Here is a 13,338-nt window from a genome sequence, read left to right as displayed (position 1 = left end):
GTACTGATAGTTTCTGAATGGCATGAGTTCAGTAATGACCTCTGTCATTTCCATAATCCCATTAAACAATAATTCCTCTGCTTTGGGATATTTTTAAATACAATAGGCCATAAGTCTACAGAAATCACTGCTAAAGCCCTCACACTCTTGTGCCCATTTATCAACAATGTTATTTGAATCACAGTTACTCTAAAGTTTGCCTTGTTCTGCTTCTAAAATTTTGAAGAGCATATTCAGGTGATGCTTCTAATTTAGGACTTTTTTTTTTTTTTTTAATGGGTAATGGCTAGAGATTTGACTTATTAGAGATTTAATTGGAATGCACCTGAATATGGTAGCCAACTGGGTTAAAGATCAGAGTTGTTAAAAGTGGTGGTAATTGAAATTACTTCAGAACTTTCTAGATTCAGTGAGTAGCAACTCTTCCTCTTAATCAACAAAGTATGCCTTAAAGTTTCAAGTAAAGCTACATAGATTTTATCCAGCTCTCTACATCTATATATTTTAACAATCTTTCTACATCGTTTGCTGCTAGATATTCAGAATTTCTCCTGTTTACCCTGTGACCTGGTTGATTGTGGGACTGTCTCTTCTGTGTGCAAACTATGAATAACATAGATGATTTTATTATTTTGAGTACGTTTGGTTGATTTTTTTTTTTTGAAGTAGCAGAACTCTAACTTTCTTATTCTAAGCCCGTTCATTTGGTGAGATTTTGTTTAAAGTACTGGAGAAAGATAACAGAACCAAATCAAGTGTTAGTTTACTTCCATATGCCACACACAGTTTCCAGATGCCCTTTGCACTTGAACACAAATCATGGCACTTTATAACACAATAAAACTTCACCAATAGAGTAGAAATTGTTTTAAAGAAGTAACATTTTATTGACTTGTTTGAATTTTTGCCAGGTTACAAAATGAAAAAAAAAAAAAACACAAAAACTAATATAGCAAAAAGATATGCATTAGCAATAGAAAAACCCTTCCTCCTAAAAGCCTACAATAGTCCTAGCAGAGGAAGGTGCTTGTGTAATGACAGTACACGTTTATTCCTGGGGATCACTGACAACAGCAGTGGTTGAATAAGAGAAAGGACTGAGGAGAGCGGCAATGGTATAATGGCGGTGACCAGAATCATTAGCAGTGAACACCACCTGGAAAAGAGAAAACTTGTGATCACGATGAACAGCACACATTCAAAACTACCTTAATGTTTAAAATCAGGAAGCATGCTCTAGTTCCTGTGTAGACTATTTTGATAGTTCTTTTCAGTCAACGGTCAAACTCCTTTGCAAAGGGTCATGCTCCCCATTAATTTATTACACCTGCTGAAGACGGAGAAATTAGTGTGATTTGGACCAATGTCCACAAAAGCCTCACCTGTGGTGACGTGCGGTGAAGACACTTAACACCTGAGTCAGGCATGCCTATTTCTAGTCTGTGATGTGGAGTGGGAGGAGGAGAGGGAGGTACCTCAAACAACCAGTAAGAAAGACAGAGAGGTGAAATCCTCTGTTAACTTCAATACAACATCTGTGTGAGGTGTCCAAGCTCCAAGCAAGGCAGGCAGTTGGAGCCCAAAGCCACTTTCAATACTTCGGTGCCTCAGTGCTGTTTTTAACACAGCTGATGATGAGTCAGTTCTTAATGGGAGAGCTGAGTTACTAGACTTGCAAGAAAAGAAAAAGACCCTTGTTCTAAAAGAATTCACATTTGCTGCTCTCCAAATCAGTTCTTGGAAGGTGAGACACGCAGCTCCCAGGAAAAGTGCCTTCAGTTGAGCCCCTTTCTATGGCTCTCTTTAGTCTAATACTTGAACTGTTTTCTGAACTGTCAGGACTAGAGAGTTCGGTCCTCCACCCTAGTCCTGCCAAAGTCTAAGCTGCCAAGACATGAGAACTGAAGGCTAGAATTACCTTGTACACAGATGGTCACTGAACTTTGCCCACTTCCTAGGGTAATGTAGACCATTACGTCAAAGGAAGGCATCTTAACAGCCTAGCTGGAACAGTCTCAACTATGTGCTTTTAAACACCTTTTGAGGTGAAATTCTTAGGTCCCAGCAATTTTCAGACATCCAAATGGTTAGGGAATATTTATGAGGATTATCTGTTTGGCCTAAATCACTCAAGTTGCACCTCAGGCTTTTATGGATCTGGGCCTTAGTCATTTGTTTTAGTCTTCCACAGGTCTCCATAAATTAACAATTTAAAATGTTCTACAGAATAATTCCATAGTCATTCCAGACCACTGAACAGAATGTTTAGAGAAACTTAAGTTAAATGGCAGTGTAAGCCTCAAGAATGTAAACAAAATTTTTGGAAGTACTAAGTAAATGTCATAGAAAAGAGCACACTATAAATCAATGCCGGACTGAAAGCAAAGAGGAGCATGTGACATGAAAAAAAACCTGACTATGGAATTTGGGTATCAATGAAACAACCTATTTTTATTTTCCCGCTATGGTTATTTCTTTATCTTTTTATGCCTCTTTTTTTCTTTTATCTATTTTTTTTCTATTGTATATATCAGTACTGAGCATCATAAAAAATGCACACCAAAAAGAACATTTTTTTTTGCCTGTAATTACCAATCATACAAGAATTCAGGTGACTGGTATGAAGGATATTCCCCTGATTAAGTAAGAGTTAATGTTCTATAAAATTAAGGCTTCCAAATCTGTATATTCCTTCAGCAAATTAAATTAAAGGAGACTATGTTCTTTTTGTGTGTTTTTGTTTTGGTTTGTTTTGGTTTGTTTGTTTAGTTTTAAAACGCTGCATGGTTTTGAATAAAGTAGCTCTTTTTGGACAAAAGTCTCTACTAAACTAAATGGGCACAGCTCCTCTTTGAAGAGCTGTGCCAATTTGTACTTGCAGGTAATTTGGCTACTTCCTCTGGCTTAGCTGACTGTTTACTGTCTTTATTTGCACAATGTTAGGTGGCAGTGAACCATTTTATTGCATTTTCAATATCAAAGAACTACATTTATTCTGTCCAGCTCATGCTGCTGCATGGTATATAGGTTATTAGGTATATTTGCAAATACTTACATCAGCATATTCATGGAATGGGGAAAGGCCAAGTCCTTTCCAGTAAGAGCTGGTGTCAAACTCAACCCTGTATGTTCCTTCTACAAACTGTTCTTCTGTTGTGAGCTCATGGATCTCACCATATTCTGTGGTTTTCCTGTAATGATAAAATACCTATATAAATATTTTATACTGTCATTTAATTGTTAAACGGAAACAGTCAATGTGGAGTGTTAAATAGCACAGGTGCTGTATAGCCAAATTCAACATTGAATGATTTCTAATAATCTGAAATAATTCTCTCCTGTGTAGTGTATGCTTCCGTATTGCAGAACCTGTCCCTGCTACCAGCTTATCCACATACATCACAAATTAAAGCTGACTGGCTTTCTTTGGTCATTTTTGTTGCTATGGCAGGGATTATATTTAAGACCCCTGTTTTAATATCATGTTAAACTTGTACCAAGTGCCCTCTGGAACCAAATGTTAGTGGCTTAGGAAAAGGATTGTCATGATGAAAGGCAAGATGCCAATTCTCAAATTATAATTAGAAAAAAGAGATTTTAGTGGCAAATGATTTTATTCAGTAGTTATTAGCACTGAGACTATAGGTTTTACATCTAAACACTGATGTGTTTTTATGTAACCCTGAATGGTAGTGTCTTGGAACAGCAATTTAGCCTCACAAGATTTTATTAATTCAAATTGCCATGTCTTGGTCAAAGAGCAGGGTCCTCTTCCACTGGGTGCCATGTAAATGAGCAATAGGAATTGCCAGCTCAGAGAGATTATATATTCAGCTTGTAACAAAATGCTGGGCGAATGGAATCCAGAAGCAAGGAGGAAATATAGTTGGCATTGCACCCTATTAGTCTGAAAAAGACCAAGCTTTGTTTGACAACTGTTTAAATATTTACATATTTGGCTCCTAACTCCTTTATATACCCTTTCCCTCACTGTTTTATTTTATTTTTATTTCAATCTTTTTATCTGATTTTATTTTTTTCTACTGAAAATATTTTTATAGCATTTCATAACCATTTGGTGTATCTGAAGGAAAAATAAAGAAAACTTTCACTTGAAGAACTAGTAGGACTTGCCCAGCCTATGACAAGGATAGCTGCCTATGCAGAAAATAGAAAAGCATGAAGAGGAATCGAGGGAGGAGAGAATGCAACGATCTACTGCTTCTTATCAGAGAAAGAATCAGTTGTGCTATTACAGCTTTCCTTTCCCAGCCTCCTCCTACTACTCCATCTTGCTTGTCTTCTTTGGTTAACGATAGTGAATGACAAAAGTCTGAATGATGATCTTTTGCTTAAATTAAGAAGTTACAAAATCAAAAATGCTGTGGTAGTGTTCAGGTTTTCTTACATTTCAACTCTAGCACTTTGAAGACTAACAAAAGTCTCACAGGTCTAGTACAGGTGAAATCAGCAATATCCAGGTATTCTTTCCATACCTGTAGAGAATCCAAGCCATGATTGAAACATGTCTCACAGGCAGTCTTTGAAGAAGCGTTAGTATTTCCTCGCTTAACCTCTCTTGCCTTTAGAAAAGGCAATAGGCAAAAGGCTGAAGATCTCATTGACAAGTGCTCATGTGTCCTTGAAAACGTGAGGCAATGGCTGAGATTCTGCAGAACTGTTCAGGCTGCAAGTTAGCAATTCACATGTATCTGCTTAGAAGCTAGATGGTTTTGACACAAACCATTTAAAAGGAAAAAATGGTGTGTGACCCAAAATCTTTGTTCACATAAAGAAATTTTAGTTTAAGAAAGACGTGGATGCAGCTTGAATGGTGCTTTCTGTAATTATCTGATCCAGAGCTGCAGATGTTAACCAACCAGAACAGCTGGGAAACTGGAAACAAGGGTTCACTTGAAGCCTTCTGTTCACCACCAAGAGTTAATGGCACTTTCTCTACTTTAGCTATTAAGTGATAGCCATTCAGCGTTAGTGGTTTGCTCATAAGCAAACCCTTAAGTACCACTGTTGTGGTGACATCCAACAGGACAGTGTGTGATTCATATTCTGGATAGAATTAGCACAAGGCAGAGGATTTCCTGCATTCAGCCCTGGTAGCAAAATGGTACAAGTGATTCTTTCTGAGCAGTACTTGTATTTCTGTATGAGCACTTGTATTTCTATCAAATGTGCTGTGACTTTTTATTTTTCTTTGATGATGATTCACACCCAAGGTCACAATGTTTAGTGAATACAGCTCTTGAACTACGAGGCCTAGATTTCCAAAAACATGTGAGCAGTGAGAAGGTCAAAGCTAGTCATGGGAAGAGCTCATAGAGAACCCATATCATGGGCTTCCTAGCCCTAGGGCCTTCCTCAGAGTGCCTCTCAGCTGTAGTTAAGCTTTCCTTGCATATTTTTGGCCAGATTTATTTTGAAATAAGCCTCTTAATAAAATCAGATGTTATTATGCTAACTTCTTCTCTGCCTTTTAAATATTAATATTTGAAATTCTACAGTTACAAGATGTGTTTGCTAAGTTCCCTAAAATGTGTTAGCAAGGCTAAACAACTACCATCTAACTAAACTAAAACAGCCAAACAAAACAAAAAGCTTTTATAAACATCTGTACAAAATGACACGTTTACAGTACACAGCAGAGGCATATGGAAATTCAAAATATTAACATGCTGGGTGTAGTTACAGATTGTGCTCCTTGATTGCATTCAGATTTTCAACAGATTTATCACAGATGAACTCTGGTTTTCCCAAAGGAAGAAAATTGCAATCATGTGTGAAAAACTATTTTAAACAAGTGTGCTCAACCTAAGTCAGTGTTGTCACTGAAGGCAGCCTTGGTTAAGATGCAAGCCAAAGGAAAGGTCATAATCTTTACCTGCAGTAAAAATGGTGGTTTAATGTTCCCCCAGCAAAATACTTCTCCTTTGCCTAAGGCTATTTTCCTCATTTATTTATTTAAATAATTTAAATAAATGATTTTCTCAGACTTTCTCTGTGGTATAAAGTGTCAAAAGAACTTGGCTAAGAAGAACCACAAGATTTGTTTCCTTGGGCTTGTTAAGAGCAGTGTTGCAAACTGAACAAGAAATCACTAGTATGCTCAAAAGGTGACATTAAACACTTATGTTATATTTATCTTATTCCAGTGTAAGTTGTACTTTATATTACACATTCAAGACCAATTGATGAAACATTTAAATTAACCTGGATTTCCTGATCATGGCACAAATACTTGTTAACAACAAGACATTATCATTGTCTCCACTACTCTTGAAAGCACCCTGTCAATTTTTAAAGAGGTACTTTGTTGCTTGAAGGATGTAAATCCATTCCAAGAGTCATTTTTTTCCTAGATTGACACTCACCCTTTGGGAGTGGAGGTGTCTGTTTTTATCTCTTAACCTCCTTGTTCCTTTTCAATGGGGAAAGGTTTTGTTTTTCATTTGTCTGTTTTGAGTTTAATAAAAAGAAACCCTTCAGATAAAGAAAGGTATGTCTCTGCTTGTAGTGTTCTCCTCTTTTTCTCTCTACAGCTTTTATATAAATCATGTTATAAAAGTTCGAGTAAAAGACAGTTGGATGCTGTAGTAGTTCCTGTCCATGCTTACGCTTGTTGTTCTGTACTTGAATATCCTCCTGCTGCTAGAGATTTCTCTTAGTTAAAAATCTGAATCAGTGTGTTGTTACAATGAAACTTAAATGCCTGAATACCTTACCTATTTAAATTTTAGAAAACTGTATCCCTCTGTTCCACATATTTTTCCAGCAGGCTGAAGATAATAGTATTTGCCTACTTTCAGTGATGTTCTGAGGATGCTTTGTAAGAATCAAGCTGTCATAATAGCAAAAGCCATGCGAATCTGTAGATATGACAACAAAAAAATGCTGTGGCCATGCTTCTGTGTTATGTTACAGTGGGACTCTTAAAATCCTTCATGTTAAGGAGTTTCATACAACAAGCAAGTTTATTGCACAGAAGAGAACTAATACACTTGTTATTTGTGTGTGTACAGATGGAGCTTACAGGAAGGATTTTGTATGTGACTGTTGAAAATTAAGATCTATATCCATTTCACATGAAGATAAAAGGTTAGTCTGGATTGCCTACAAAATTCTGGCAAATAGGCTTTATTTTTTTTTTCCTTTTATAGAAAGACAGGTATTATTGGAGTTAGGAGAAAAACAATATGTATTTATTAAACCTACTTAGACAAGTAGGTAAGGCAAAAATCTTTTTTTTTTTTTTTTAATTAATATGAGTTTCAATTTAAGTAGCAGGCATGTTCCACTTGAATCTTATGAATTCTGGAACAAAAGCCATGTGCTGTTATAGTGTGGTTATAGTGTGTCTAATGCTGGTTATAGTGTGACATGTGAAAAACAAAGTTGTTTTTTTTTTTTTCATCAGAGCTCCATTCCCTTTATTTCCCATTTGTTTGCCCAAGGCGCCTTGAAAATGTCTCAGTAAGACCACATAACTTACCCATTGGCAAAGTCCTGCCAGCTTCCATCTGCGGCCTTTTTAAAGACTTTAACAGCTACGTTAGCTGCAGGACTTCCTCTGACTGCATCCAGCACTTTCACCATGAGAGGGCATTTGGAATCAACAGAGCCATGGGAGACCTTGGGGAAAGCAGGAGAGGTTATACAGGAGCTGTTCACTAGCCCTGCAAAAGCTTTCCTTCAAAGAGAAGATTGCAGAATTAACATTGGCTTAAAAGCAAGTTCTTTGCAAAATGGTATTCAAAGCTAGTTCACAAACGTTTATGGCTTACAGCAGAATCTTTGATCTTTATACAGATCACTTTATTTTACATACATACGTATACACAGTTTGATAAATATTTAGAGTTGCGTGTGTCCCTGGGAAGATGTTATAAAATATACCTTTTTAGTGAGATCAAAAATAAGAAAATAATAAATTTTAATCCGGAATGTTAGCCTGGGCAACCAACAAAGAAATACCTACAACATCACTAGGGGTGAAAGAATGAAAGAATATTGGTTTTTTTGTTGTTGTTGTTGTTATTTATTTATTTATTTATTTATTTTTTTTTTTCCTTTTAGTGCTTTAGAGAAGCACTTGTTTGGTGAAAAAAGCAAAGCTATCTCTATATTGAAGGTATGGGATGTGAGTCACAAACTGACAGAAACAGAGAAAAATAAAAGGTCACATCTATATCCCATACCCTTTCATAGTGTCCTGAAATAGATGGATAAATGGTGAAAGAAAAGTTTAAAGAATTATGAAGAAGATACATCAAAAAATGGTAGTAAAATAACATTTTAGGGAAGTCTAATGGTTTCAGCATTTCATGGTTGAGGAAGATGCTAGTTGTCTAGAAAATATAGATTGTCATTCCTGTAATGATTGAGGTTGAATAAAAAAAAGACTCACCAGTGGTGCAGCTTCAGCAAGAAATACCAGTCCAGCAAAGAAAACAAAAAGAGCAGAGTGAAAGGCCATTCTGCTTGCTGTTAGTGAGTCCTGGTGCCAACAGCTAGGAGCTGATGAGATTTGGGATTTTATACCCAATCCTACAACAAAACAGGCTGCTTATTGGGTGCCCATATGACTCCAAATCTGCTGATTCTGATTATTTGCTTAGTAAACAGTCCAATCCTAGAGTCGGTCCATGAATAGCACAGCCATTGCAGTCAATGGAAGGACTGCGGGATCACTAGAGTAAAGAGAATAAGTAACGGACACAAACATGACCCTTGCCTGGGGAGATTAGACTCGTAGAAAGCCCTCCAAAGAGTAATGTAAACAACCTTTCTTTGCCCAGAATTCCAACCAGTTCTAGGAGATCTTCATTCCCTTGGCCTCAGGTTGTGCATGATAATGCCCCAATGTTTTCTCTACATGTGCTCCATGTTTCATCTTGATGAATTTAATGCTCTCTGAAGACTAATTCCCAAATATAGAGGTGGACTCTGTATAAAGTGATGGAGTTTGTTCATTTTCTGTCTGAGGCAGCACTAATGGTCCATGCTTAGAGACAGATTCCCATGTCTGCATTTGCTTTTTTAAGAAGAGCAATGTTTCTTTTTGAAACCTAATTTAGATAGGATCTGACAACATGCTGACTCTCACCAGAAGTTCCCAAGACCAGGATTCATCATGCCTGACTTTCAGCTAGACACTGAGTCTTCCTCTTAGTCACTGGAAAGACACCTAGTAAGTTCTGTCCCCTTGGGAAGGCAGAGGTCTAAGAGAAGTGAAATGAGTCCTCTCTTGCTCCATGGACACCAGCAGAAGCCAAATCAACAGACTGGTAGCTTAAGATAAGATCTAGCTAACAGTCTAGTTGTCAAACTCTTATCATCCTGGTAGAGTTATTGTTATGCTCTGAAATGTACATTTACATATAAGTAATTTCAGGGGTGAATCCAGCCCTAACCTAAGTTGGAAGGGAGAAGATGTCTCTTGGAGGAATGGCATGGTATAGCTGGGCTTCTCCAGCTGCATCACATAAAAATTGTACTGCACCCTGTGCTAGTTGAGTGAGAAAGAAACAGTCCTTTGGCTTTTCTTTCTTCCCATGTCCTGAATAACCCTGACTTTATACTTCTGTTCTTTGACGGTGGTAAACTTAGTTTTTACTGTTTTCACAGTATTTAAAAAAAATGCAATTTTGCCTCTTGGGTGGGATTATGGTGAAGGTCTTAGAGGTTACAGACAGTATTCTCCAGAAACTATGTAGTCTGTTCTCTTTCGGCAAAGTTGTGGTTTGGAAAAAATCTATATTACAGTAATCTCCTGAACTGGGATCACAGTGCCCTTTGAACTTACAGCAAAGCAGGCTAATACGTAAGTAGCATTCTATGCTCATTTTGCATGCATGTAAAAGTCAATTTGAGGTGCCCAGCAGTAACAATTCATGCTGCAATCTAGTGCTTGTGGGTTCTATTCAGATCTTGGAGAGGTAAACACTGCTTTTAGATCAGTGCATCAATGTTTTATTTCCTTATTTTGCTCTCATTGCTTATAAATATTTCTCTGAAGCAGTAAGGCTTTGTATGCCAGGAAAAGAAATTATCTGCATTTTAGTGCAAGTAGGCAGTCCTCTCATTTTCTGTCAGCTGGTCTGCAAGGAGATAATGCTAAGGAGCTAATGAGTCTGCCTGCACCTGGAATTGCCCTCATATGGGAGCAAGACTTCAAAAAAAATATTTTTTTTTCCCTAGGTTTTCTGCAAGATAAGTGTTTCTGAAAAATCAAGTCTACAGTGACAGTATGTTTCATCTGTCTGTATTACCTAGTTTACTTTCCTCTTTTATAACATTGATCTTTTGGTAGCTGGCTTCCGAAGTGAATAAGAAGCATGGAAAATTCTACCCCCAAATGTGTTTTTTTTTTTTTTCTCTTCCTTCCCTTACAATTTTTTTGGACTCTCCCCCTCCCAAACATAATCTAAATAGGGATTCTTTGACTATTAGCAGGGTAACCATTTTGGAAAGTAAATAGACTCTGTGTTTTTGTGAATCTTTTTTCACACATTTTGCAGGTAACTAGATTATTGCTGTAAATTATAAGATATGAATGGACTCTCCGAGAAGGTAAAAGTCTTCATTATTTCTCCAGTCTCAGAGGCCATAGCATATCTAGAATTTATACTGAATTCTATTAAAATCCCATGGAAATCTAATTTAGAATTATTATAGCCTAATGAAATTAATGATAGTTAGACCATTCTCCTTCCATTGTCAGTCTCAACTTACTATCACAAATACTGCCAGTGAAATGCTTTTGTTAAAATACATAAGAGGGTCCAGGAATTTGGAATAGCTGGCTGAGGAGAACAAGGAGTGGAATTTTAGCTGAAAGAAAAAGGCATTTGCTTGGAGTCAGAAGAAATGGTGGCACCAAAGAGAAGGTAGAGGCGTCTATTTGGCTGGTTTTAAATAGAGAAGGATGCGGTGGTTCTAGAAGGGCATGGCTATCATCTGGATTGTGTGTGTTTGTACTGTGAGAGTTTTGGACATTTGCATCCAAATAAACTCTAAAATTTTACAGAATGTACCAGCCTCGGTGAATGAAATCTTACTATTTCGAGCAAGAATCAAAACACGTGACTGTAGGAGGAAGAAGGAGACAGGAGATGAGTAACTGCTGAGCATGTAGCAAGTGATGATTGATTGACTGTTGTCTGTCATTTTTAAACACTTTCTGTGTAATGGGAGTCTGAAGCTTTTAAACTAAATAATTTATCCCAGGTGAAAAAATAAAATAAAATATGGGAAAGGTAAATGAAAAGGGACTGAGCACTGAAGAGCACATGGAGTTGGGGAACTCAGCCTTCTGAAGCAGTAAGGAAGCTGCCATAAAGAGCAGGGAACTGGGTAGTTCCCAGAGAGTCTGCTGGGAGGGTACGTGCTACAAGGAAAGTAATGCAACACAGAGCATCAGGCACAGGGTAGTACCATAAAAACCAATGTAAAGAAATAGTTAACAGGATCACTGCAAACACCTCAAAAAAAAAAAAAAAAAAGATATTTAGGAACCCTGGTGTGGAAGAAAAGGTAGAGTTATACCGCTAACACAGAAATAGAAAGAGGCCATTTGGGCCTGGGGGCCTGGGCAACATGCAAAACCCAGAAGAAGGGAATAACATCCGGGGGGGTTAGAGGGCTGGAGAACAGAAAGGCAAAGAGTCCCTGGTGTGAACAGTAACCACAGCCTTATGGAAGCCAAGAAATATGAGACCCCCCAGGTATGGAAAAAATTAGATAATCCTCAAATATGTAAATACTTTAAGGCTTATCTGAATTCCAAATCAGTTGAAGTTCATCGCTGAAGAATTAGAATTAAAGCTTATTTTTACTGAAAGCATATTCTTTGCTTGGAAGCATTACAGTGTTCAGGTCAAGAATAAACATGTCCCACTAATACTCTCGTTTATGTCGAATTTTTTTCCAACTGCTTTACAGTGTATCTTTCTTTCTCTTCCATATAGTCTCAAACACTTAAGTTTATTTTACATAGATAAGTTCTTTACTCTCTCCCCTCTTCTCTTCTATTTGATTTTATTTAGAAAACCAACCATTTCACATGGCAAAATGCTCAGACCTGTTGGAATATATGACTTTGACCATAAAACCCTGTAAGCTATTCATTTGACATCAGCAGGAAAGAGGCTGATCGATGATAAGCCATTCAGTTATTTGAATAAATTTCCTTACACTTCTAAAGAATTAATGAATTTCTGGGAAAACAAACAAACAAACAAACAAACAAAACCATAACTTTCTTATAGTATGTAGATGTCAAAGTGATTTTTTTTTTTTTTCACTTTTCTGGAATTACATTCCATTAGGACTTAGAGGAAAAGACCTGAGATTTCTTCTTGACAAAGTTTGCCCGAACTTTCTGAACTAGAGTCAAGAACTCTGAGTTTTAGTCCAGGCATCTGCCACTGAATTGCTGTGGCAGACCTCTGGCACATTAGGGCACTGCTGAAGTCAGTGAAAGGTTTTCTGCTGATTCAGCAATTTGCTGATTATGTACCATTTTCCCTCTCTGCACAGCTGGAGATAATACTTTTCTAATTAAAAATGTGCCCAGGGAAATTCATGTCTGAACTTGAATTTCAGATTGCAAAGAATCGCCTTAAAAAATAGTGGCACTTCAGGGGTGTGTGCTGAGTGCATGTTTGTCAGTCAGCCGTGCACTTTGATTTTGTATAGAGAGAATGTCTGCATTTAGAGTTTTAATCACCATTCTCAAATTGCCTTGTTCATAGGACTAACACTGGGTATTTTAATGGGAAATAAGGAAACGCTACTGTTTTGACATAGAAAAATAAGAGAATCATCCTTATCTTGTACACTCTATCAAGAACGGTTAATCTGATAAAGAGGAAGTGTAAACTGTTAACAAACAATTTAGAAGACAGGTGGGTTGGGCTGGGCTTCAGGTACAAAATTGCAGTTTTTGATCATTTCAAGGCCATGTTCAAGGAGCATCCTGAGACATAGCCTAAATTGCAAAAGAATGAAACATCTAAATAAATGATTGTTACTTTGGACTTTTTGTAATCTATGAATTCACCGGCACCTTCTCATCTTTGCAGACTTTCATGTTGAAGTATTTCAACTCTACTTCATTACCTATCCCTGTAGCCCCTGTCATCCCTCTAAAACAAAATTCTGTTCTTCAACTTCAGTATGTATTCATGTCTACATACTAGTCCATCAGTCTAGACAAGCGAATGCACAAATAAATAAATGTATACACAAAGCTAAGTGAATAACCCCTGTGGCAGTCCTGGTGTCTTAACTTTTCATATTGCTGAAAAATGCTTTGAACTTGCC

At 37.2% G+C, this 13,338-nt stretch overlaps 1 protein-coding gene across 1 annotated transcript; it reads right to left on the bottom strand.

Annotated features, from left to right (window-relative positions):
• Positions 1-871: 871 nt before the first annotated feature.
• On the bottom strand, positions 872-8,569 carry LOC106037570 (transthyretin). The gene is made up of 4 exons (XM_013183517.3): positions 8,420-8,569; positions 7,505-7,644; positions 3,056-3,191; positions 872-1,156 (listed from the first exon to the last, which is right to left on the bottom strand). Exons 1-4 carry the CDS (start codon positions 8,486-8,488, stop codon positions 1,049-1,051), a joined length of 453 nt encoding a protein of 150 aa, XP_013038971.1. The 5' UTR covers positions 8,489-8,569; the 3' UTR covers positions 872-1,048.
• Between the last annotated feature and the right edge of the window lie 4,769 nt (positions 8,570-13,338).

The sequence above is a fragment of the Anser cygnoides genome, chromosome 2, assembly GCF_040182565.1.
Source record: "Anser cygnoides isolate HZ-2024a breed goose chromosome 2, Taihu_goose_T2T_genome, whole genome shotgun sequence".
NCBI lineage: Eukaryota > Metazoa > Chordata > Aves > Anseriformes > Anatidae > Anser > Anser cygnoides.
This window is presented reverse-complemented; position numbering and strand designations above follow the sequence as displayed.

What these genes read in the sequence shown, in the direction of transcription:
- LOC106037570 (XM_013183517.3), bottom strand. Translation starts at nt 8,488, where the DNA reads ATGGCCTTTCACTCTGCTCTTTTTGTTTTCTTTGCTGGACTGGTATTT. An exon ending in TTGCTGAAGCTGCACCACTG is followed by an intron (nt 7,645 to 8,419) that starts GTGAGTCTTTTT and finishes GCTTTCCCCAAG; the next exon opens with GTCTCCCATGGCTCTGTTGA. An exon ending in CATTCCATGAATATGCTGAT is followed by an intron (nt 1,157 to 3,055) that starts GTAAGTATTTGC and finishes TCTCTTTTCCAG; the next exon opens with GTGGTGTTCACTGCTAATGA.